The 27,456-nt window shown below is 33.4% G+C and overlaps 2 protein-coding genes across 3 annotated transcripts in view; both read right to left on the minus strand.

Annotated features, from left to right (window-relative positions):
* Nucleotides 1–27,456, minus strand: part of LOC130674842 (myoneurin-like) — a 230,982-nt gene that overhangs the window by 69,138 nt on the left and 134,388 nt on the right. The gene's annotated exons all lie outside the window — the stretch shown is intronic.
* LOC130674846 (uncharacterized) lies at nt 12,814–15,941 on the minus strand. The gene is made up of 3 exons (XM_057480277.1): nt 15,473–15,941; nt 13,519–15,118; nt 12,814–13,383 (listed from the first exon to the last, which is right to left on the minus strand). Exons 2-3 carry the CDS (start codon nt 14,018–14,020, stop codon nt 12,815–12,817), a joined length of 1,071 nt encoding a protein of 356 aa, XP_057336260.1. The 5' UTR covers nt 14,021–15,118; nt 15,473–15,941; the 3' UTR covers nt 12,814.

Below are 27,456 nucleotides of genomic sequence, written 5' to 3' on the forward strand. Positions count from 1 at the left end.
GGAAATATAAATCTTTGGACCAGCGTTTGCAGCAAGATACAGGGTCATATAAAGACATGAACAACTAGTGGACTTGAGATAAGGCTTGCGTAAGTCTTTAACAAGATTGTCTTGTGTATGTCGTCGTGAACAAGCCTATGTAAATTCTATCAAAAGATTCTTGTGGTAAGTATTCTAACCAGCAACTTGTAATGGAAATTGTTACATGGAACCAAGTCGGGCACCAAATATAACGGGTGACCTTGACTGGCTTGTGTCAACCAGCCACGGTCCTCGTTACTAATTAATTTAATGTTTTAGATCAATTTATTTATATTATCGTTAGTTTTACTTAATTCTAAATTTACTTGTTATTAATTAATTTATTATATATGAGAATGTGAATGTTATATTACTGGCATGCGCTCTGGTACGCAGGATCGCTCCGTCGCTGACTGGACACGCGGCTGGAAAGGAAGACTTAATTTCTACGGGGTTGGAGGATAAAATAGAGAAAATAAAATAAACGGGTTTTACCTTATTAATTATATTTATTTAACCAAGTTTTCCCCGTGTATAAATATAAACTTCCCCAGAATAATTGAATTTATTCGAGATTTTATAGCGATGAAATAGCGGGTAAAATTGAGATCCCTGGTAATAGTTAAGTGTTGGTCGTAACGATGCGAGAATAAAAAAAGCGCACGTCGAGAGAAAAGAACCAGCGATGTGTTTTGCGGGAATAATTTCAGGTACGTACCGACGGTCCTCGTCGTAGCATCCTGTAAGATGATGAAAACCGGATCGCAGTAAAAACTCCCGGGAAAATCACCACCACTTATAAAATTGAGTTAACAATATATATAATATATTTTTTACTTGTTAAAATTTGTTTAATTAGTTTAGATATTAATAGTAAATTAGATTAGATCATTGTAAGGCTTTTAGATTATAAGGAAGTTAGAAATCACTTTAAGAAATTCAAGCGTATACATTGCGCGAGACACTTAAAATTTAGTCCAGGACTAAAGTGACTGTAATAAATCCTAGGAGGTAGCTACCCTGGTTAAAAAAGTGAATTAAAAAGGATTAAAAAAGCACACATATTTAATACTACTTAATACTCTTCAATACTCTTAATTCTCCGGAGAATTCAGATCGTACATAAAATGAATCCTTTTTAATTCTCCTTCATCTAGCGAAAAAATTATTATCGTTTTAGGATTAAAAAGAATAAAAAAGGATTAAATATTTTTAGTCCTAACTTATCCTTTTTAATTCTAAAATAATATTGCAATTTCTGATCGCGCGGAGGATTCGAAAGTATAAAAGAGGATTCGAAAAAGTTTAATTCTAACTAATTCTTTTTAATTCTAAAATAATGTTGCAATTTCTGTTCTCGCGGTGGATTGAAAAGAATAAAAAAGCATTCAACAAGTTTAATTCTAACTAATTATTTTTAATTCTAAAATAATATTCAATTTCTGTTCCCGTGGAGGATTCAAAAGGATAAAAGAGTATTGGAAAAAGTTTAATTCTAACTAATTCTTTTTAATTCTAAAATAATATTTAATTTCTGTTCCCGTGGAGGATTCAAGAGAATAAAAGAGGATTCAAAAAAGTTGAATTCTAACTTATTCTTTTTAATTCAAAAATAACTTTTAATTTCTGTTCTCGTGGAGGATTCAAGAAAATAAAAGAGGATTCGAAAATGTTTAATTCTAACTAATTCTTTTTAATTCTAAAATAATATTCAATTTCTGTTCTCGCGGAGGATTCAGGAGAATAAAAGAGGATTCGGAAAAATTTAATTCTCACTAATTCTTTTTAATTCTAAAACAATACTCAATTTCTGTTCTCGCGGAGGATTCAATAGGATAAAAGAGGATTGGAAAAAGTTTAATTCTAACTAATTCTTTTCAATTCTAAAATAACTTTGAATTTCTGTTCTCGCGGAGGATTCAAGAGAATAAAAAAGGATTAGAAAAAGTTTAATTCTAACTAATTCTTTTTAATCCCTAGCGAATTTGGTTACACCGAAAAAATATCTAAAACATACCTGGTATTTGAGTATCATTTTGGTATGTTTTCAGTAGAATCCTAAAAGTATACTCAAATTATACTTATCTATAATAATAATTTAGGTATTTTTTTGAACAAATTATACCGAAGTTATACTGAGATAAAAAAATTAATTTCTTAGATATCGATATGTTTAATGTATTTAAGTATAGTAATTGATTAATTTGTTTATATGTTTTTTTAATAAATAATTAAAAAAAAAAAAAAAAGTGATAATTGACTGAGGTTTCGAACTTGTGACTTCTCACTTGAGAGTCTCGTGAAGTCCTCATAGCGCTGTCACAGGTCTTCATGAAATAAACAATTTTATTTTTATTTATGGTTTGATTTTTTTATGCATTATATTTATGTTAACTATCTATGCTATTATTGTAATAGAATCAAATAAATAATAAATTGATGATACCTGTATGTCTATCAAACACAAACAGAAACATTTCCTATAACAGTGAAATTTTTTTTTATTTTGGTATAATAAAAAAAACAGTCAATAAGTATTTACTACTCAAAAGCATTATAATACTAAACACTTAATTGAAATAGTATTTTTATAATTTTCTATGTAGGCAATAAATTAATTTACTTCAAACTTCAAAGAAACATTTTTTTTTTTTACCAGGTAAAGAGTTATATAGATAGATATTGTCCTCAACCTCTCTGATTTCGGTATAATTTGAGTATAAATCGTGCTTGAAATAGACATTTTTTCAGTATCATTTAAGTATGAAAAATTCAAAAACATATCCAAAACATAAGACATTTGAGTATAATCTGGGTATTCATTGGGTATAATTCGTAAAGCATACCGAAATATTTATCAATTTCTACTACACCGGAAATGAACCCAAAAGAAACTTAAATTTTCGGTATGAACAAATTCGCTAGGGATTCTAAAATAATATTCAATTTCGATTCTCGCGGAGTATTCAAGAGAATAAAAGAGGATTCGGAAAAATTTTATTCTAACTAATTCTTTTTAATTCTAAAATAATGTTGCAATTTCTGTTCTTCCCGAGAATCCGAGAGAATAAAACAAAAGTCGAAAAAGTTTAATTCCATCCAATTTTTTTTAATTTCAAAGTCATGTTGCAATTCCTGTTCTCGCTGAGAATCCGAGAGAATTGTAACCATAACAAAAAAAATTATTTTTCTTTTAGACTTTGAAAAAACAAAATAATAATGATTAGTAATTATTTACATTTTAAAATTTTATTCTGGGAAAGAAAAGAAATAATAATTTTATACGTGAAATTTTATTTTTTTTTATGGAGAAATTTTTGGAAAAAAAAGTAATTAAAAGAGAAAAAGGCAACGGGAAAAAAACGTAAGAGTGATCGTGAGACGCTCGCCGACCGACAATCTGCTGGGAGAGAGTAAGTGAGCGAAAGTTAGTTCCGCACTCACCGCTAAAGCGTGCGGGCTTCTTGGATATGGACACTTATAGTAGAAGTATTAAAAGCAAATGCAGCGGACGTTATCGTCAGTCATCACTCCACTGCTACTAAGTGAACTTTGCGTAGCAGAGTGGGAAGTACCTACTGGTAGTGGCGCAGTATACCCTGCACCACGTCCTATATATATATATATATATATATATATATATATATATATATATATATATATATATATATATATATATATATATATATATATATATATATATATATATATATATATATATATATATATATATATATATATATATATATATATATATATATATATATAGACTTTTTTTCATATATTCTGTACATTTCCGTGACTTGGCTACATTTCCGTGACGTCACGGAAATGTCATTGTGTTTATATGACATTTCCGTGACTTTAGATCACGATCTATATTGATCGTGAAAAATGGCGGCCAGAGGTGGTCCCTTATACATAGGACCCTTTTCAGTAAGTCATGGAAATGTACAAGTGACATACATATATATATATTTATATATATAGGTATAGATAATATATTATATTGGGTATAACAAGTGGTCTTCCCCATGGACAATTCGGGATATCCATCCCAGTTCGGGATCTCTATATTTTTCTTGGAAATAGTTCTTTATTCTATTCGATTTCTCTGAAGAGAATTAAAAAGTATTAAAAATTTATAAATATCAATTCGTCTTAATTCTATTTAATTCTTTAAAGAGAATTTAAAAGTATTGAAAATTTCAAAATATGAATTCGCCTTAATTCTATTTAATTCTCTGAAGAGAATTTAAAAGTATTGGAAATTTCAAAATATGAATTCTCCTTAATTCTATTGAAACGGTGGGTTGCCGTTCAGAACTGTAAAAGATAATGAAACAGCCTTTTCGTGGGTTTACCCTGGTAACTCAGACCCAATGAGACTCTATTTTATATGGTTTTATAATAAACACCCGAACTGGCCTTACATATTGTAATGGTTGGTATCTTAAATTAATATCACTTATACACTACAATGATAACACACTTATATTAGAAATAATAACACCACAATTAACAGCAGTAAAAGAAAGCAAGAGCAATATATAGTTTATTGAGATACAATGTTTGCTGTTAAACTGTCAATATAAGACTGACTGACTTTAATCGCGCATCTATAAAACAAGAGAAGAAGGCATTTGTTTTCTAGCTATTCAAATATTTAAAAGATCAGTTTCACATTCGTTACACTACCCCCTTCTCAATAAAATTATCGTCCCGATAAAATTTGTGTTGGAAGAATCGAACTTAATTGAAATTAAAACTATTTACAATCTTCGTTCGATTCCGCTATGGTCTAGTAGACTAACACTAGTACTTAGCATAAATATAAGTTCGTGGAGATGGTGATGTCCCTGTTGACCTTGGACTTGGCTGGACCCTTCTGGATACCCCTTCTGGATCGTTGACTGGACGAATGTGAGCTTAATGTACCTTAGTGATAAAGGCGAACAGGATAACATGTGAATTCACTCAAACACTGGTAGATAATGTTAATTAAAGCTTTATTAAAGGAAAGACTTAATTATGCCACTTTCACACACACTAGCCGGTCTTATTAATTTATAACCGTAATTCATAAACGGGAGCTTACGCAAATCAACTAAGTGTGATTTGGTTCAACCTGAGGTAAATTAAACTAAGTGTTAATTTACTGCTGATTAACTAAGTGTAATGCAGCACTACTGGATTGAATGGTAAAAACTGAGTAGAGTGTTACTAGGACTCTAGACTGCCAAACCGTTAAAGCTGTTATTTATTTGATTGCGCTCCGTTTTATAGACGTGCCGACGCACCGTCCCACGTGATATTACCTGGGATCGAGTGATGGCGGAGGCGCACGAACCAACTTCGTAACACCACCCTCCTTAACTTTAACCCGGGTAGTATTAATGACCTATGATGATAACAGGGTTGAAGTTAAAACCGATGTTTTAAGCGCCGACAACAGCATACTCATTCATACATTACAATAAGATCTCATTCACACTGTGGCCAAAATGCTGGAATACTGCTTTACTAAATTATTAGCAGGTATTCCAGTAGAAAAATATCTTATAATTTTTTGATCAATTACTGGCACATGTAATGAACATTATTATAAATATTATAAATATTATTAATAACAATATTTTAAAAAATAAATACTGATATCAGTTCTGTACGGACTCATCAATGTCCATTATTCTACGTTCAGGTACCTTTTTCTGATTAGTAGACACAATACAAAAATAAAAATGAAATAAGCAAAAAATAAAAATCATTACAGATCCTGATATTACTGTCTCTAAATACTGGTAAATTAAGTACGTGATTAACAACACTGTTTATAATTAAATCACGGTTGTTACAATCGGTGAGTTTAAATTTATGTGAACGAAAGTTTCAAATAATAAATGTATATAAAAAATAAAAACAATAATTAAACAAAAACCCGGTATAATAAGAATCACTATTGTCAATATCACACTTTTTTTCGTTGAGCACTTTATAAACTTTCTTGAATTCACATAAATTCTAGTCTTCATCTGGTTATTACGGAGGTAACGTCAAGTATGCACCCCGTGATGCTTTGGTCATGTTTACCCGCTGCCGACATGTCTGGCGTGAACCATTTACAAATGGATGCTGAGTTGAGCAGTGATGGCAATAACCTTTTATTGCTCGGTATCCTTCGGTGTTCCAGGCGTGGTATGGGCACGTGTTGTTAGTGTGTCCCAATCGTCTACAATTTGTGCAGTAATTGTCCTCTCTTAGTTCATTTGGACACTTATCAAAGGAGTGACCCTTTTCTTTACACTTCAGACACCCTGGTTCTGGAATTGGTGCAAGTCTGGTCTCGATGGTTTGTGTAGCCACCGTTCTTGTTGTTTTTGGAGCAATCTCCTGAGCAATTTTATCTACTGCAGCTTGCCACTCTGGTTTTGTAATAATTCGTCTCAAATTTATTTCGAGCATTTGTGACACTTGACCAATGCCAATTTAACATGGTAGTGATCGTTGGGATAGGCATCTTGGGTAAAGTAACTGGTACTTGTACAGGTTTTTCTGGGACTACCAGTACAAAATTTTTCTCTTCATAAACTAACACATTGCTGTTTCGTCGATGGAATCCGGACAGTAACGTGACATCCATAGACACAAGAATCTCATAATTAATATATCCAGCTGCCGTAGCAAACGCTGGATTGAGCCAGTAAGAATTTCTATCACCAATCTTACCGTGGAATCTCTGGTTTCGCAATAATTTTCGGTCTGATTCTTCTCCCGGTAAAGTGTTGGATGAAGTCCGGATCAGGCTCCCCAATGAAGTCATACTGAAAAAATAGAACTGATTAAATCGTGCAACGTACTAGTGTTAGTGTTTTTGATGTTACACTTTACAATAATTTTTTTGTTTTGTTATTTTATTATTTTTCTGAACTAACGACTCATTATCCGACCCCGGTTTATTTCGGTTTGACCGACGCGGAATCTTAAGATCATTAATGCTAAATGTCCCGATTAGTACATTATTTTTCTCGCAAACATTAACCAAACTTTTAGAGTAAAAACTATGTATAAAATACGGACCTTTACGTGGAGGTGCAAGCTTACCTGCGAATCCATCAACCTTTTTACTTAACTGTTTGTTTTTAATATATACCTCAGCTCCAATGACAATATCTATATTTGGGTCAGGTAATAACTCGTCCTGACGATTCTGAGCTTTTATCATGAATGATTCGATGTAATGTCGAAGTTCATCGATCAATGATAGTACGGTATTGCGATTATCGGTCTTATTTAATTCGGTTAGAACTTTTCCACCCCGATGTAAATCTAGATATCTCGGGTCTCGGCAAAAATTTATATAGGCTGGGCTGACGGTCAGCGAGCTGTGAACAGATGTATTATAAGCATATACAAGTTCAGGTAAATTTTGGTCCCATTTAGAATGTTTATCTGAAAGAAAAGTACGAATTAGTGATTTTAAATTTCGATTTACTCTTTCCACAGGATTGGCCTGCGGATGATGTGTCGGCGTTAGTTCGTGTACAATCTGGTGGTCTTGCAAATATTCTGCTCTTAAGAAGAACACTATTTTGTTACCTGTTGGTTCTGAGATTGGCTGGACCTCCAGGTATCTTGAGTACATATCACACAAGACGATGAGATGAGTTTTCTGGTGTTGTGATCTGGGCAATGGTCCCACAGTATCAACTGATACACTCTCCCATAGTTCAGTTATCGCTCGATGTCCGGGTGCTACTTGCGGTGGATTAGTGTCTGGTTTGTGAATTTTGCAGACTTCGCAATTATTTACGTAATTTATAACGTCGTGGTACATATTCGGCTAGTAATAATGGCTTGACACGTGATGGTATGTCTTGGTTATGCCTCCATGTCCAGATACTAGTTCGTCATGCGCATTCTGGATTATAGACATGCACGTCTCTGGTTTTACGACGAGTTTCCAATGTTCTGGCGCATCTTCAAATATTTGTGTCGGGTTCCGTGGTCGATAGTAATATAGGTCGTCATCTATATATTTCCATTGAGGAAACCGGTCTGGTGTAGCCTTGACCTCCTTGACTTCCCTAGTGTACCACTGTTGTTGTACATCGGTGATTCGACTGTTCTTCTCTGTCTCGGGTTCAACACCCTCGTATGCTCGTGAAAGAGCATCAGCCGCTTCGTTGTTAATACCTGGTCGATGAACTATAGTTATAGTCCATAGTGAGTACTCTGCTACCCATTTGGCTAGTCGTCCTCTCGGATTCTTGATGTTTTGTAGCCATCTTAAACTTGCATGATCGGTGACAACTGTCACTGGATATTCCTCGTAGTAACCTCTCAGTTTTTGATAAGACCAAATAACTGTTAGGCACTCTTTTTCCGTAGTTGTGTAGTTGCGTTCATGTTTGTTTAACGATCTGCTGATAACAGTAATGTGGTACTCCCGGTCTTGAGCTTTCTGTGTTAATACTGCTCCAATCCCGGTATCACAGGCATCTGTATATAAAATAAATGGTAAGTTATAGTCTGGTACAGTTAACGCTGGTGCATTCAGTAGTAGATCTTTCATTTGTTTGAACGCGTCTTACTGTTCAGAACCCCAAGTCCAAGTTGACTTCTCACTGGTGATGGAGGTGAGTGGACTTTGAATCTTGGCTACCATCTTCATATGTCTTCTATACCAATTTACCATTTCCAAGAACCTTCTGAGTTGTTTCTTGTTATACGGTTCTGGGTAGTCTCAAATTGCGCTCAGCTTGTCTGGATCTGGGTATAATTCATTTCCTCTTACAATGAATCCCAAATACTTCATCTCGGCAACGCAGAAACAGCATTTTTCTCGCTTGATACGCAGTCCTACCTCCCTGAAGACTTGAAATAATATTCCCAGAGTCTGTAGATGTACGTCAAAAGTCGGCGTTGCGATGACCCAGTCATCAATATACGGATGGATATAATTAATCCAGTACGCTGGTAAATTAAGCTGGCGTAAAACTTTCTTCATTGTTTGTATTATCAGATCCATATTCCGCTGAAATGTTCCTGGTGCTGTGGACAGTCCAAACGGCATTCTGACGAATTCGAATGACCCCATTCCTTCTACAGCAAACGCAGTATACTTGCGATGTTCTGGTTTAATTTGAATTTGATAATACGCATTTGTACAATCTATCACACTTCGGTATGCACCTTCTCTGATTACTTCCAATGATGTGTCAATTCTTCTCATTGGATAATTTACCATCTTCATGATTTTATTGAGTGGTCTGTAATCTATGCACATCCTCCATGTTTTGATGTCGTCCGCATCTTGCCCTGGTAATAATTTCTTTTTAACCATTACTGGTTGGAAACTCCATTCACTGGTGCTCGGCTGGATAATTTTTTGATCCAATAGTTGTTCTATGATTTTATGTAGAGCCTCAGTGACCTTGGGTGATCGTCGATAGGGTTTGACACGTATCGGTAGATAGTCATTTAATTCGATTTCATATTCAACTCCTTTTGTTGTACCTAGATCGGCTTGGTCCATTAATTTAAATTCGGCATCTAAAAATCTGGATAATTCGTCTTGTTCATCTGGTTTTAAATATATCGCGCATATGTGGTTACCTGGTTTAATTTCTTGACAAACCTTTGGTTGGTTGTCGTGTTTCCACATCCACATAATTTTATCAGCACATAAATTGATGCCGTGGTCCATCATAAATTTCATGCCAAAGATGATGTCGTCTGGCATTTTATGGAATACTTCGAACCATGTATTTATTTCGACACCGTCTATTTCGATATTGACGAATATTTTCTTGATGCTTTGTATAGCTGAGTTGTCTGCTAATAAAAATGAATTTTTAATTGAATCGAATTTAGTCTTAATTATATTTTCCGGTATTTGATCTGCAATCTTTAATGTGATAAAGTTCCTACTCGCGCCCGAGTCGAATAATGCCGTGCAACTGATTTTATTTATTTTTACTTGACAAATAAAATGTTTACTCACATTTATCTGCATTTTACTGCCTAGTGTTGCCCCTGCCGGTATATTAAGCGTATATCTCTGTAGTTCTTGGCCACTAACTGGTCTTCCCCTCTCTTTGATTGGACTCGGTACCATGTAATCGCCTCCGCAACACTTTGCTAAGCAGTTTCCCATGCTGGCACTCACTAACTGGTTATAACTACCGTAATTACTCTGGATAGATACGTCTGACTCGCTGGATAGCTCGCCGTTATCTGTATCTGTATCTCTCCCGTTTGGGTGTTGACTGCATGCCTCCCGTCCCCTCCAAAGTGTGGCGTGGGGTGATTGCTGTTGGGCGAGTACAACCCCCTTTACCTGTTGCACCCGCGCTACTAGTTTTTTACACAGCAGCATTTCTTAACAGTCTCACCTACTTTTAATCAATTCACACAGATATTTACTCGTTCATTTCTGCAGTCTCGGGATCTGTGTCCTCCTCTTTCCCTGCAGTTAAGGCAAATGTAAGTGCCTCCGACCGTCTTTGTTGATGATCTGGATTTGTTTGATCCTGTTTGACCTTTTGTTGCGATCGTTCGAATTTGATCTGTCTCTGTATTTGATATTATTTCTTTTGTCGATTACGACTTAATTTTTTTATCATTGGATTTATCGCTCTGTGATTCTTGATCTGGAGAATTTTTTATTGCTGGTTTCTTCAGGTATCTCTTTTTTCTGACAAGTCGTTGTATTCGTCGCACGTCTCCTGATTGTGAATCAGTGTCAGTCGGTGATACTGAATCCCTGGTATTTTATAGTCTCCTCACAGTCGACCTATTTACATCTCTAGCCTTTCTTTTGTCTGCTAGCCTCCTTTCTGCTGTTGCTATTGTTTCAGCTAGTTGAGTATACGATGAAATTACTGGCATAGTGTTCGGCTCAGTCTGCATCTCTGCTGTTAATTTTGGTATTAATATATCTAGCTCTCCTCCAAGGCCTAGAGGTCTGTCTAATTCTTTAAACTTTGTTCTCATATTTCTGATGAACTCCTGGGTATCTTCGTTCTTTCTCTGGTATGTGTTAAATAGTTCTTGCAACACATCCGTATCTTTAATCGTCTTGCAGAACATTACTTTGAATGATCATTCGACTTCTTCCCAATTTGACCATAAGTCACAATTCTGGTTTATCCATTCTTCTTCATTGATGGCAATTTTTAACAATTCCAGCCTGTCTTCAAAATCGAATTTTTGTTCTCTGCAAACGTCTGTTAACTTCTTGATCCACTGCTTAGGCTGTGATGATCTTGTGAATCGCAGTCCTTTTACCCTCACTAAAGTTTCCATCAGATGTATTTTATCGGTTATTCGTTTCATCAAACTTTCTCTGTAGCTCTGAGAAATTGTGATTGGACAGGTTGTTTGTCCTTGATATTGGCTTAAATAATCTGGCCTAGACGTTTGGTATTGGCTCTGGTATTCTGGTCTATGATATTGCTGACGCTGTTGGTACTCTGGTCTGTACTGCTGTTGTTGGTTGATACTCTGATCTGTCTTGCTGTTGTTGCGCTGGTTGATGTCCCGCGTGAGTATCGTAATTATCTATTCTCACGTTTTCTTGTCCGCGTGACCTCATATCTTGTTGTTGCTTGTGGAATATTTTTTTAGAGTTTTGTATTCTATCCAGCTCCGCTGTATCATCCCATAGCTGTACACCTCTTGCTATGTAATTTATAATTGAGTTTTGCCAATGACCATCATCGTTTTTTCTCAGTCCAAGATCTTGTTCTGAATCTCTTATTAGTTTTTTGTCGGTTATCTGTGGTATTGACTCGATTAGTTCAATACGAGATGCTGCATCTTTCTCGTATTGTATTCTTGACTTTGCCCATCGGATCCAGTTTGTTGTTGTTTTGACCCATTCTGCTTTTTTTGCTTGAAGCTCTTCCATCTTCTCGATGTTTTCTGAGAATACTTGCGCTTTTAGTCTATCAAATCTCCACATTTTTTCGTCTTTTGTTAGAAACGTCAAATTTTCATCCCTTGTTGATGTATCACTATGTCGGGGATGATTGTGTAATATTATATTTTCATTTCCCATTTCTTGTGCAAAGTCAAAATTTTCTGCATTTTGCCATTCCTCTGTTCTCACTATGGTGTATGGCTTTTTTAAAGCTCTATCTTCGGTTATTACTGGAATCTGTTTTATTATTCCCTGGTTCGTCGACTGAGATTGTTGGTTATTGATGCTTTCCCTCTTGGTTGAGTGTCCGTCGATTTTAATATTTTTCTGATCTAATTCTTGAATTTCACTTTTATCAAGTTTCTCCTTCAATTTCTGAACTGTCTCGTTCAGAGATTTTACCACTCCTTCCAAATTTCTGGTTTTTCTCGTCTTGACCATCTTGATGATTTTATTTTAAAGAGTAAACCGAAAATAAATCTAGGGTAGATGTACCGTTTGTGGCCACTTTAAGCGATTCCATATTTTTTATTTATAATTTAATTAACTTAAGTAAAGTATATAATAACGTAATATGGATGAATGATATCTTTAATACATTATTTATCGAATAATTAAAAGCAAATACCTTATAAACTTACTTTAGTTTAAAAAAATAGAAATAATTAATCATACCAGCTGTTTCACCAGTAGTGGCCATAGAAGTACTACTTTTGGCCATCGGTTGCACCACTTGTGGTCATAACCAATAAAAGTTTTTGGTGGATGGAATATTATTAATATTTACTCAATTAAGTAGCAAAATATCAATTTATTTTTAACGTATTTGAACATAAAATAATAAAACTGTCACAGGTAAAGAACTTTAAGTTAATTTTTAGACATTTTTCGCGGTTTCACAGATTTTTTCGCAGGTAATTTTTCAGCTAATTTTTTTCTAGCTTTTTCCTCTAATTTCTCTTGTTTTATCTTTTTATTTGTTTCAATTCTTTCTTCTCTTTCAATTTTTTTAATTTTTTTTTCTTCTTCTTTGTCATTTTTTTCTTTTTCTTTAGCTTCCATAATTTCTATCCACTTATCAGCTGTTATTACTGAAGGCAAATGTTCAACAGCACGTTTGCGCTTTGATGACTGTTTTTTAGACTTTGGCCACATAACTATTTCATTTATGACTTCGTCTACTGATTTTCGACGCATTGTTACAGTATTAGGATTAGATACATTTTCCGTGCTAACAGAAGAAACAGCATCAGGTTCTATTACCTCAATTATAACAGGTGATGATTGGATAGCGTTGTCACTGGAAGGAAGAATTGCTCTAACACTGGTAGAATCATTATCAATATTTAAAGGGATAGGAGGTTCAAGTAAAAAAGGAACTCCAAAATCTGAATTTTGGTTAGGACTGTGGAAGATCAAGGATTCCAATTGTTCATCGACTAAAAAAGAATAAAAAACAAATTTAAATTAAAACATGATTTTAAAATTAAATTAAAAAACCAATGGAAAGACACTACAAACCGATTAACATTAGGAAGTGTTTAAATTTTTGTATTGTCTAACCATATACTCACCTTCATCAAGAATAGGTTCTGAAAATTCAGGAAACAGAAATTCAGTAATGTCGTTGTCATTGGGAATCGAAGGATTGAGATCTTGAGACGCGAGAGTGAGGCACGATGAAGATTGCAGTTCACTATCAACATTTTTATCATCTTCTACAGCCTTGACCCAAAGATCATACAAAAGCTCGTATTTATCATCAGCTTCCCATCCAATGCCTGCGGCTCTTGCGTTCTTGAATCGTTGTAAAACTTCTGCTTCAATTTTACTTTCAACGAATTGTCGATGAGATGAAACTTGTGATGATTTTTGTGAATCAGATTCGTTAAAAATATTGTGATCATTTTGAGATTCTTTCATCTCAACGCATTTAGTGTAATCAACTGCGTCAGCATCGAATGGGCATATGCCACAAGCTTTAAATCCACTCTTAATAACATTAACAAAATTTTCTTCATTGATGAGCTTTGACAAAAAAAGCTGGAACATTATGTTTTTGCACATCAGCACCATTATTTTCGATTCGCCAATTACGGACCAAATTCTTCCACCGTTGTTTTAACGGGAAAAAAAAAGATACATCGAGTGGCTGGAGAATATGTGTTGCGTGTGACGGGAAACAGTACAGGATTATTTGTTTTTCTTTACAGAACTTACTTAGATGGATCGACATGTGAGAGACATGACCATCTAAGAATACAATCACGGGGAGTTCAATTTCACTCTCTTGAAGAAATGGATAAAAAACATTTGTAAAATATTCATAAAAAGCTTCACTAGTCATCCATCCGTTTTCCGATTTCCCTATCCCCCAATTCTTTGGAGCAGAATCAGCACAAATCTTCGGTAATCGTTCGTATTTAATTATTGTTAATGGGGGTGCAAACTCTCCAGCAGCATTAACATTAAACAATGTCGTTACGTTTTCTTTCTCATTACCAGCTACGTCGTAGACAGCCTTTCCTCTTTCGGCCAAAACAAGATTACCCTTTGGCGCAAGATGTATTGCTGTTTCATCCATATAAAAAACCCGTCTAGGATCTTCAAGAATTTTAATATCTTCACCAAGCTCTTCGGCCACATGCGAAAACCAAGTACGTATACCACTCTCAGTGACAACTGCTCGAACTTTGCAAAGATGTTCAGCTCTTTTTTGTCCAACGCGTGGATGACGTTTAAGGAAACCTTCAAACCACTTTCTTCCAGGGATATTGTTTTTAAACGGATTTTCCATCCCTTCTGCTTCCACTAATTGTTTCACAGAGTGTATCAAAAAATCCTTATTTATCGGAAAACCCATCTTACTAGTCCCTAACAACCACTCTTCCAATTTTTCTTCGATATGATGACCAAGTACAGATTCCGGACCCACGTGACCTGAAGATTCTGGAGCTCTTCCTTTCAGCTTATAACGCAATGTCGTTCTAGGAATATTATATTGTTTAGATGCCGATGCAATAGCAGTTCCACTTTTGATTAACTCTAAAGCCTTTTTTAAATCAGCTTCAGGATACTTAAAAAACGTCCTTTTAGGTTTGCTGAGTGTCGCTTGAAAAGACTTTGGAATTTTCTCGACGGTCTTCTTTTTTATTTTCGATGGCATTTTAATTTCTAAAATAGAAAAAAATGCAGAATTAATTATTAGTTTAATGATTAACATCTTTTATTAATTATTTTAAAATTGATAACCACATAATATACACGCGAGTAACTCAAGTTGTCAAGCAAATAAATATGATGGCCAAAACTGGAAAATACATGCACCACTTGTGGTCATGGCATGACCAAAAGTAGCGCTTGTATGTTTTTGTTGTACCAGTTGTGGCCATGGGTTATTTTATTAATATTTTAGGTTATTTTTAGTAAATTAATGTTTTTTATCTAATTTTAAGCTATTTCAATAGTATAAATAAAAAATATTCAAAGAATATTAAGATTTTCGACAAATATCACTAATTTACTTACCAGGGTTGTTCTGCAGATTCTTATTAGAAATCGATGAAATTTCTCAGATACACCACACGTCCAGAAATGTTTTGAATTATTTTTTACACAATACGCGTAACGACTAAAGAGAAGAGTTCACAGCGTTGCCAACATATCAAAAAACCCTAAAGTAAACTACGTGATACAATAAAAATAACTAAACATTTAATATTAAGTTATAAATGTCAAAATGGCCACAAACGGAACAGTGGCCACAAACGGTACATCTACCCTATAAATTTTGAAAATAAAAATACAGAAAAAGAAAAAAATGAAAAGGGAATATAAATTGATTGATGTTCAAAAGTTTATCCGGTGACCAAAATTTACTGTCCTTGCTGCTTGTTTACACCTGTTAACTTTCAATATGTTTCCATTAATATTCAACGTCACGTCTCACGGATCAACCAAAAAAAGTTTTATCGAAAAAAAATTTTAAATTTTATTTCGTGCCAAAAATTAATTTAAAACTAAAATTTTTTTAATTTTATTTTAACCTTTTACCAGATTTAATACTAACTCTATGTTATAAAATATTTAAATCAATACCTTTTTGCACGTGGTTAAATTTTATATAAAATTTTATCTTGAATATATTACAATTTATATTCTGAAGCGCTTTAATTTTCAATGTTAAAATGTATTTTACTTCTTCTGACGTGTTTTATTTTATTTCAGCAACAATACTATTTTATGTAATAAACTTTATTTACTGGTATTTATTTACTGTTGAATACGTGATGCGTAATAAATTTCGCTTGTCAACAACTTTATAGTTGCGTCTTTATTCAGAGAAAGACATAAATACTTGTTAACAACTGTTTCCGGTAGGTGGCGTTAGTTATTATATATGACCTTTGAATTTCTTTATTACCAACCGTAAGGTTGATGAATTCCTAAGTAGAACTCTGTAATAAATAAATTCAAATTGAAATATTTGCCGCCTTTGCGACTTATCGCCTATTCTGTTTTGGTCTGGTTTTCTTTATATTTAATAATGCTTAGTCGCGACAATGAGTCATCCCTGGCTGTTCGGGTATATTTGTTGTGTTTATTTTTCTGTTACTAAGCAGATTATTATTATGATTTAATATGAATAAAATTTAAGTCTTTATTTTTGGTCTGTTGCTAAGCAAAATTTGAGTCTTATTCTCTCTAGTCTGTATTATAAGTTTTTGTTTACTTGACTAAATTTTATTTTGAAGCTTATACAAACTCCAAGTCTTTCATTTTTCTGATTTTGTCACTCAATCAATTTTATTTATTTAGCAGAACTTATTTCCTGTTTGCTTTAAGATTTTAATCTCTACTGAAATTCTATTGTAACAAAATTTTACATCCAGAATATTCTGGTTTCTACTGGTTTTATTTAGACTTTTTCTATTTACTTAAATTTTTCTTTGTTAAATCCGGTGATTTTATCTTTCGATTAATATTTTTCAATAAAATGTTTATAATTTTATATTGAATACTTAATTTTAATACTCTTAATATCTATTTTTATAACATACTTATAACTAATTTTACAATAATTGTCACTGTTATCACTTGTACCAACACTTAACAATATTTTATCTTATAAACTATGGTTTTCACTGGTATTAAACAATATGCGTTTTATAATTCCTTTAGAATTTTCCGCTTACTTTGGTTTACTTTCTCCGGGCAAAAAGAAATTCTTTCGAAAAATAATTCCTAGGTAATTTTTCTTATATTATTTCCGATGTGGAAATTAAAATAAAAATAAAAAATTTTAAACAAAAATAATAATTCAAGTGAAAAACTTTTTGCACACTTTTTTCTGTTCGATCCCGGGCAAAAAGAAATCCTTAGAGAACATAATCCCGGGTGGTTTTCTTTTAAACAAAAATGTAATTAATTTTTTCAAAAAATTAAAAATAAACTAAAAATGAAAAAAATGTTATATTTTTACAGCAAAAAATACAAAAACTAGCGGTGTGCGTTTTCTTTCTGATAAAACGCCTAAAAAGTCAAGGCTTTAGGAATATTCTGGAACAGTTTTATGTAATTGAACCCGCTTGCTATATGATAATTTTTTTCAGATCTTATTAAATTTTATTTCGCAGACTCTACTCGAAATTTTTGTTTTACGTCTGTAAAATCTAATAATACAGTGATTAATTGAATTTATATAATTAAATGATGTACATTTATGGCTTAATCAATTAAAACCCGTTGGCGTTATTGCTTATGGCAATGTAATGCAGGCTTAATTAACTGACTAAAACCCGTTTGACGCCATTGTTAATAACAATGGACAATAGGCTTAATTAGTTTAGATCAACTAAAACCCGTTGGGCGCCATTGAAACGGTGGGTTGCCGTTCAAAACTGTAAAAGATGTTGAAACAGCCTTTTCGTGGGTTTACCCTGGTAACTCAGACCCAATGAGACTCTATTTTATATGGTTTTATAATAAATACTCAAACTGGCCTTACATATCTAGACTAACACTAGTACTTAGCCTAAATATCAGTTCGTGGAGATGTCCCTGTTGACCTTGGACTTGGCTGGACCCTTCTGAATACCCCTTCTGGATCGTTGACTGGACGAATGTGAGCTTAATGTACCTTAGTGATAAAGGCGGGCAGAATAACAGGTGAGTTCACTCAAACACTGGTAGATAATGTTAATTAAGGCTTTATTAAAGGAAAGACTTAATTATGCCACTTTCACACACACTAGCCGGTCTTATTAATTTATAACCGTAATTAATAAACGGGAGCTTACGCAAATCAACTCAGTGTGATTTGGTTCAACCTGAGGTAAATTAAACTAAGTGTTAATTTACTACTAATTAACTAAGTGTAATGCAGCACTACTGGATTGAATGGTAAAAACTGAGTAGAGTATTACTAGGACTCTAGACTGCCAAACCGTTAAAGCTGTTATTTATTTGATTGCGCTCCATTTTATAGACGTGCCGACGCACCGTCTCATGTGATATTACCTGGGATCGAGTGATGGCGGAGGCGCACGAACCAACTTTGTAACACTATTTAATTCTCTTAAGAGAATTTAAAAGTATTAAAAATTTCAAAATATGAATTCTCCTTAATTCTATTTAATTCTCTAAAGAGAATTAAAAAGGATTCGGTTCATTTTTAATCGTCTTTAATTCTCTTTTTCAACCAGGGCAGGGCCTGAGAGAGCAAGTGCTTGCTGGCCCTTTTTGTAGATAGATTTTGGGTGCGTGAAACTACCCCACTGCCGTCTCAATAGGATTCTACCTGGGGGGCCTCTGACCTGGCCCCGGGTGACTAAAGAGTGTCAATTAACATATAATTATTCAAATAGATGGCCGTAGGCTCAACTAAGCTTTCGCGTTCAATTTTAAGTCGAACCGCATTGTTACAATTTAACATAATTTGTTAGTTTAAATAATTTATTTATTATATGTAATATTACCTCAACCACTAAATATATATAGAACGTTATTCTTTTCCAATGGTTGAAATTAATTTCGAAATACAGTGCCACTTTAATACAACTCATCGTTCTAGTCAATTCCACAACAACTTAAAATACTAATTATGCAATAAAACCATAATTCATTCAATGTCTTGCGGAAAGTTACAGGAAACTTATAGTCTACTATCGTTTCATGTCTATTTGTCAATTGACAAAACGGAAATTGCAATTAACTATCATATAAAAGTTAGATGAATTACTTTTGATATTGGTGAGTGTGATAAAGTTTAACCATTTAAAGTAGCGACAAAGACTGTGTCTATGAAATATCATAAGGAAAAAATGAATATCAACGAAACTTCTCGGATCATGTACCAACAAGCTGCATTAAGATCATTTCTTCGCAATGATCATATTGCCCAAAGTTTCATTGAGCAAACGCCAAGCTATAATATCAAAAGTCTTGAACAGTTATACTTAGTATCTTCGTGTATAAAATCAAAAAAAATGATTATTGAGTTTGTTAAAGTAGCTACAAAACAATTATTCATTGCAATTCGTTACAAAATTCCAGGTTTTGAATATTTGAATCCTGAGAATATTGAAACAAGTGTTACAGACGATGAATTAATGCTCCTCATTAACGATGCTACGAACATAGCCGATACTTACGCTCCTAACAACAAAAGTATCGTATTTCTAGTGACAAAAAATATCATATTTAACTTAATTGGAGTTAACGCATCTACAACTTTGACATCATTGCTTCAAAAAAATCATGGCTACTCATCAGGACATTCGATAACTCGATTAGAATCTCTTGTAAGCGAGAAAGTTCCAGCGACACTAGGCAATAATGATTCCATATCGTCATCAACATATGATTCTTTTTCTTCTATTTCATCAACGATTTCAAAACCAGTACCAACATTATCAAACAATATTATTTATCCATATGCTTCAACAGATAATCTAACGATTGAAATTCAGTCATCTTCGGCTCCATCAATACCGTTAATAATGACCTATGCCAACACAACAACGTCAGGATCAATAAATCATGAAACATTAGCAAAGACTTCCATAGTTTCAACGACCGCAGCCTCGTTGTTATTGGTCAAAGATGTAACATCTGGTGTGACTGCATCGTCATTGGATATTTCTTCCATTCAAAACAACAATTTATATAAAGAGAAAACGTTTCATGACTTCCATATGATTTCCACACAATTAAATCCTCCTGTATCTTCACATCAACTGGAATCATACACAGCCTCTCATGAAAACGAAAACATGAGTCCATCGTCAGAAATAGATGATATTTGTGATAATGTTATTGAAGAGCCTGACAATTCGAAAAACGTTATAATGAACGATCTCGCATGTTCTACCAAGAGAAAAACAATACTTCTTAAGAATATTGAAAATAACACGATAAGTGATGGTAATAGCGTTGATTATGAAGGTGATTATGATAGCATTGTAGAAGATGATTTTCATGTAAGGGGCCATGAAGAAGTTGACATTTATAATAGAAACGATACCGTTAGTTTATCTTCAAACGCTAGTCATCGAGACGAGCTTTTAAATGCTGCAGCTGATAATGATGATAAAGTCTAGAACTTCTATAACACTTATGAAAAAATTGAGAAGTAATTTCCTGTTCGTAATAACAAACATTACTTTTCAAATTGTCCGTAAGATCAATGCAGTCAATATCGTTTTGAGGGTTTAGCTTGTGATCCATACTAATACGGGAAATAAATAGCTAGTTTTACCTATTTGTATATCAAAATTTCAACATTCACTATATGATTGAAGCAAAAAATTTTAAACTTGACTATTCAGTTCATAACTCTTCAGCTTGTGATTTTTCACTTGCATATATTTTGAAATTTTCCAATCCATTTTACAAATCTGATTTTTTCGTAATATATTGCTTCATATGAAATATATTTTGTTAACCTGGGAGAAAAGTATAATCAACTATGGAATATACTAACTCTAAAGTTGGGTAATGTTGGATATATTCACAATCACTAAATTTCAATTAACTACTTTTGTTGGTCAATCCAGACCAATTACTTAGGGGGCAATTTTTGATCCAATAGTTTGTTAATGCTTGATTAAATTATTATAGCTAATATATATATATATATATATATATATATATATATATATATATATATATATATATATATATATATATATATATATATATATATATATATATATGGGCAGATCCATTAATTCTCGACGAAAGTGTGCGCACTCAGGTCAACGATTTTGATGCCGATTTTTTCCTCAAAAGTACACCTTAAAAAAAGAAGATCCTGAAAATTTGGACCCGATATAATCAAATCTGGCCGCTGGAGAATTTTTTGAATTTTTTAAAAAGTCGATTTTTCACTGATTTTCGAATATTTGTATCTCAGCTTCTATATAACTTAAAGACTCCTGCCCAACGGCATTTTTCTCAGTAAACTCTCTACTTTTAAGAAAAAAATAAGTATTTGGTCTAAACTCAAATAGGGCTTAGCTGACAGCCTCTAACTAACGAACTGTTTTGGTTAAATTTTACCTATTTGTAAAACACTAGTATACGTACAGTGTTCGAAGTTGAGGATCGACCAGCAGCTAATTTCTTCTACTGGGGTATACTTTAGTAGAATCTATGCAATTTTTACTTCATTGCTTCTATTAAATAAAGTTATAGCCATCTGAAACCAATCAAATTTTAAAAAATTGCAGTTTTCAGATGGCTAGAACTTTTTTCTCGGAACTTCGATTTCCTTCAAACTTTCAGGAAAGTTGCTTTATTATGTTCCTAAAAAGCCCTGAAAATCGGGGCTAGGGAATCGAGCTTGTATTCAAGTTATGAATTTTTTAATATTGCCAAAATTGCGTTGTTAAATATAATATTTGCTGATAATTTCTTACATACAATCAGCGGCGGGTATTCATACCGTACCCGGTTACAAGCGTGCCTTGCAGATCTCTACTATTATCACTCTACCAACATACAACTCTCTTAAATAGATTTCTATGCGAAAATATCAATACTAAATATATTTATGTTGCAAAATAATTCTTTGTAAAATTATCTCTATGTAAACTTATTCTATTAAGTATAAATATATGCGAAAATAATTCATGTCCAAAATATCTCTATATTATATATCTCTATGAAAATTAAGTCTCTACAAAATTTACTATAATATGACAGAATTAGGTGTTAACATATTTATATTATGGAATTTCTCCATAACTATACAACTCTCCTTAATATTTCTCTATTCTGCATATCTCTATGACACAACAATTCTATGAAAAAATTTTTCTATTTAAAAATTTTTCTATGTTGACAAAAGTCAGTTTCATAAGATCTCTCAGCAAAAAAAAAACTAAGTTTTACGAATGATTTTGTGTCTTACCACCAGCAATCGCGTGGCGCTACCATAAAATTCCAACAACAATACAATAATAATGATAATGATTTAAGTAATTATAATTTTTTCTTTTTAAATGTCATTAAATTTGAATCCTGACTTTGTCAGTATTTTATTATAATTTCATTTGAATCCTGACTTTGTCAATATTTTATTATAATTTCAAATTTAATGACATTTAAAAAGAAAAAATTATAATTACTTAAATCATTATCATTATTATTGTATTGTTGTTGGAATTTTATGGTAGCGCCACGCGATTGCTGGTGGTAAGACACAAAATCATTCGTAAAACTTAGTTTTTTTTTTTGCTGAGAGATCTTATGAAACTGACTTTTGTCAACATAGAAAAATTTTTTCATAGAATTGTTGTGTCATAGAGATATGCAGAATAGAGAAATATTAAGGAGAGTTGTATAGTTATGGAGAAATTCCATAATATAAATATGTTAACACCTAATTCTGTCATATTATAGTAAATTCTGTAGAGACTTAATTTTCATAGAGATATATAATATAGAGATATTTTGGACATGAATTATTTTCGCATATATTTATACTTAATAGAATAAGTTTACATAGAGATAATTTTACAGAGAATTATTTTGCAACATAAATATATTTAGTATTGATATTTTCGCATAGAAATCTATTTAAGAGAGTTGTATGTTGGTAGAGTGATAATAGTAAAGATCTGCAAGGCACGCTTGTAACCGGGTACGGTATGAATACCCGCCGCTGATTGTATCTATCGAATTATTCATATCTTATAGACAAGTGAATTATTAATATTCTCTGTAGATAGATATAGCTGCTGTCAGTAACCATTTGAGTAACGTCTCAAGTAAACATTTTACCCTCAAAAGCGCTATCGTTCTTATATTGTTTGAATTTGTTTCAAAAGTCGCGCTCGGGCTACTCTGTTACTCAATTTATCCGCTTCGTGGCGTGACTGAGGTACCAATGTTATCATACGCTCATGAAAGCATTACAATCTACGTTGAAGTTCTCTAGGTATGAAAGTCTACAGTATTTAGAAATTTTTATGTGTTTAATTTGGAGTGTTTAAACTATCAAAACTTGAACCAATGTATAAGTGTTATATCGGTCAGTCACGCCACGAAGCGGATAAATTGAGTAATAGAGTAGCCCGAGCGCGACTTTTGAAACAAATTCAAACAATATAAGAACGATAGCGCTTTTGAGGGTAAAATGTTTACTTGAGACGTTACTCAAATGGTTACTGACAGCAGCTATATCTATCAACAGAGAATATTAATAATTCACTTGTCTATAAGATATGAATAATTCGATAGATATGTAAGAAATTATCAGCAAATATTATATTTAACAACGCAATTTTGGCAATATTAAAAAATTCATAACTTGAATACAAGCTCGATTCTCTAGCCCCGATTTTCAGGGCTTTTTAGGAACATAATAAAGCAACTTTCCTGAAAGTTTGAAGGAAATCGAAGTTCCGAGAAAAAAGTTCTAGCCATCTGAAAACTGCAATTTTTTAAAATTTGATTGGTTTCAGATGGCTATAACTTTATTTAATAGAAGCAATGAAGTAAAAATTGCATAGATTCTACTAAAGTATACCCCAGTAGAAGAAATTAGCTGCTGGTCGATCCTCAACTTCGAACACTGTACGTATACTAGTGTTTTACAAATAGGTAAAATTTAACCAAAACAGTTCGTTAGTTAGAGGCTGTCAGCTAAGCCCTATTTGAGTTTAGACCAAATACTTATTTTTTTCTTAAAAGTAGAGAGTCTACTGAGAAAAATGCCGTTGGGCAGGAGTCTTTAAGTTATATAGAAGCTGAGATACAAATATTCGAAAATCAGTGAAAAATCGACTTTTTAAAAAATTCAAAAAATTCTCCAGCGGCCAGATTTGATTATATCGGGTCCAAATTTTCAGGATCTTCTTTTTTTAAGGTGTACTTTTGAGGAAAAAATCGGCATCAAAATCGTTGACCTGAGTGCGCACACTTTCGTCGAGAATTAATGGATCTGCCCATATATATATATATATATATATATATATATATATTGTGACGTTATTTTTTTGGACGAGGCTTGGATTGAGTTGACGTCACAAGCACCAACTGATTTTGGGGCATAACCGAGCATGGTAACTCAAGATTTAGAATTTAGCTACAGTAAATTACAATTTTTATACAGTTTTTTTTGGTGATCGAGATATAGTTTAAGGATAAAATATGGAGTAACGTTTGGCTACAGAAAATTTATATGAGAAATTTATTATGGGATATGGGTTGAGATTAGAGTCTGGTAAAAGATAAAGTTTGAGTTTTCGAATTTTCAGTTTTTGGTTTATTGAGTGTGTGGAAAAGTCGGAGCAACCGTGGAATGGGGCTCAAGTAATTGCCACCCGGTTGTATCTGATGTCAGGATGCTTGCCTGACCCTATGAGACTTCCAGGTGGAGTGCAGAGGTCTAGCTGAAATGCTAGCGCTCCAAAATAAGGACTATGGCTTAGGAATATGAGATCAGTTTTTGTTATTATGATTGGCAGGACTCAGCGATGGTTTAGTGACCACTATCGCTGTGGAAGCCGCTATTTCTGGTCATTTTTGGAGTTTTGGGTTTTGTTGGTAGGCCTCAGTGGACAGCTTTGACCAGTGTGCTGCTGAGGGTAACCGTTGGTCACTTAAATTTAAGAATTTTAGTCTGCGATCTCACCGAAGCCAAGTCCAGGAGAGCGCACACATTGGGATATCCATACTTAATATCGAGTTGAAGTTATGGAGTAAAGTATAGAGAGCCGGTATAGATGGCGATGATGTTTTTGGTTTGGGGAGTACAGTAGGAGATTCGACTCTGGTCGCTCGAAGCGAGCAGACGTGTCAGGAGTGATGCTTCAGAAAGCTACAGGTTGGAGTTATCGTTACAGAAGTATTGCTTTAAACAGTGTGAGACGTTACTTGATATTTTATTCATCAGTAATCAGGTATGAAATAATTATTATAAATAATTAATCGAGTTTGAGTTAGAATCTTGAGGTATTATGCTACGGTTTTAGTTAAAGAAAAGATGTAAGGTCTGTGAAGATTATGAGAAAGTAGTTACAGTTTAGAGTCATGTTCGCGATCTATTGTTAATATTATTTTTATAAAATAATTATAGAGAATATGTTAGTCAGTAAGGTAATTATTGCCTAATTAACGTCAAAATGAGATCCAGGTATGTTAGTCGTACGATTTTGCTAAAGGAAATATCTAGAGTAATGAATTTGGATTGTGGTTCCCGTTCACCGAGTACTATTTGAGTATCGGTTGGCTCCAGTTATTTAATTTATTTTAATTAATTATTTTTAATTAATTTAGTTATAAGGTTTTGACGCGCATCATTTAGATGCCAAGTTGCCGTTCGGATTTACTGGATCGTTGTATTTTTCGGATTCAGTATTTTGTTATAGAGAGTAAGATTATTTGTATTATGTTCTAGTATTTGATTTATTTTATTGTTAAATAAAAATTGCAAATCCGCTAATAATTTACACGAGTTTGGGATGATTTAACCCGGACCACTCCCTCTCTCCATAAACCTACACACTGAGCGACACCACGGCATACCGTAACTCTGTTTTTAGTGCTCCAGTCTCTGTCTTGTTTTGCTATTAAGTTTTGAATTTTACTTCTGCGTGATTTTGATGATAATTCCACAGATCAAAAATTATCTAATTTATTTGTGCGTGGTTTTGATGATAATTCCACAGATCAAAAATTATCAAAATTTCCGTAATTTACTGGTTTGGTGATTCCAGTGATAAAAATTACCTGGCGCCCTATTAGTATCGAGACTGGAGGCTAAGAACAGAGAACGAAGTTGTAACGCAAAGAATAGCGTATAATTTTTGCGTTATAATATATACATTGTAACATGAGAAAAATTCGACATCGACCCGAGATTTTAAATTATTTGAATATAATTAATAATTACCCGGTGAGCAACTTTTGTTGACATCTATAATCACCATTCCGACTTTGACCGAGCAATCAACCCAAAGCATGGATCGTCACGAGAGATCCGGGATAGACGCCGAGCTGAACGCCCACATTTCTTTTTATTCGAACAATTCGACCCGACCAAATGAACAATACTCGATTCCGACGTTTAAACAATTTGAATTACGACACTTAAGATCAATTCGAGTTTGATCAACGAACAATAAATCGCGACTAATAATTTCGACCAACAATAACTGATTTCGTGAAGAAGTGAACAAGCCGAAGCCTCGGCGCTCAAACTGAAAAAAGTGTGTAACCGATCTGTTAATAAATAAGTGCAGTGCGTACGTAATAATAATTAATCAAATAATTAATCACGCGTAATAATTATATGGTCGTGCAATTTAACGCGTTACCGAAATAAAATATTATTTTATATTTTATTTTATTTCGTCCAAGTAATTCTGAGAATTACGGATTATACGTGTCTCTTTTGCAACAACAGTCTTTCGCCTCGCCGTGTAAGATTACTCTGACGTCACTCGTCAAGTATTTCGTTAATACGTACGCTGTATGTGTCTCTCCGGACAATAAAATTATATTGTTTCTATTTCGTCAACCGACTGGTATTTTTTTTTTGAGTACAAACTGCTTTTGTTTTGATCAACTACGATTTTTTTTTTAATAACTTTGTTTATATCGAGTCAAGCCAACCACGGCATTTATGTTATGTTGTAACCGATAATTTTTGTGAAACCGATCAATTTATTTTGTTTGTTCAATATACGACTGATTACTTTTTTGGGTTAATTCTGATCAATTATTTTATCGTAATCTTAAGTGCCTGACCTTTCCCCGATCCGCCACCCTGAGCCGGCATTTTCGACAATTGTTTATTGATGATTGTAAAATCACCTGGCGCCCAACTTCATAATTTTTGAACAAGGTTGCCAAAAATCGTTAGTGTATTCGGATTTCACACCAGTAGATCCCCAGTAGTAAAAAACCCGTTACAACATCTATATGTGAGGCATTCCATGCCAAATCACCGAGGTTTTGACCAAACCCCCTTAGATTTCGCTGAAACTTTTTTATCATTTTTT

The sequence above is a fragment of the Microplitis mediator genome, chromosome 9, assembly GCF_029852145.1.
Source record: "Microplitis mediator isolate UGA2020A chromosome 9, iyMicMedi2.1, whole genome shotgun sequence".
Classification (NCBI taxonomy): domain Eukaryota; kingdom Metazoa; phylum Arthropoda; class Insecta; order Hymenoptera; family Braconidae; genus Microplitis; species Microplitis mediator.

What these genes read in the sequence shown, in the direction of transcription:
- LOC130674846 (XM_057480277.1), bottom strand. Translation starts at nt 14,020, where the DNA reads ATGGTGCTGATGTGCAAAAACATAATGTTCCAGCTTTTTTTGTCAAAG. An exon ending in AGAACCTATTCTTGATGAAG is followed by an intron (nt 13,384 to 13,518) that starts GTGAGTATATGG and finishes ATTCTTTTTTAG; the next exon opens with TCGATGAACAATTGGAATCC.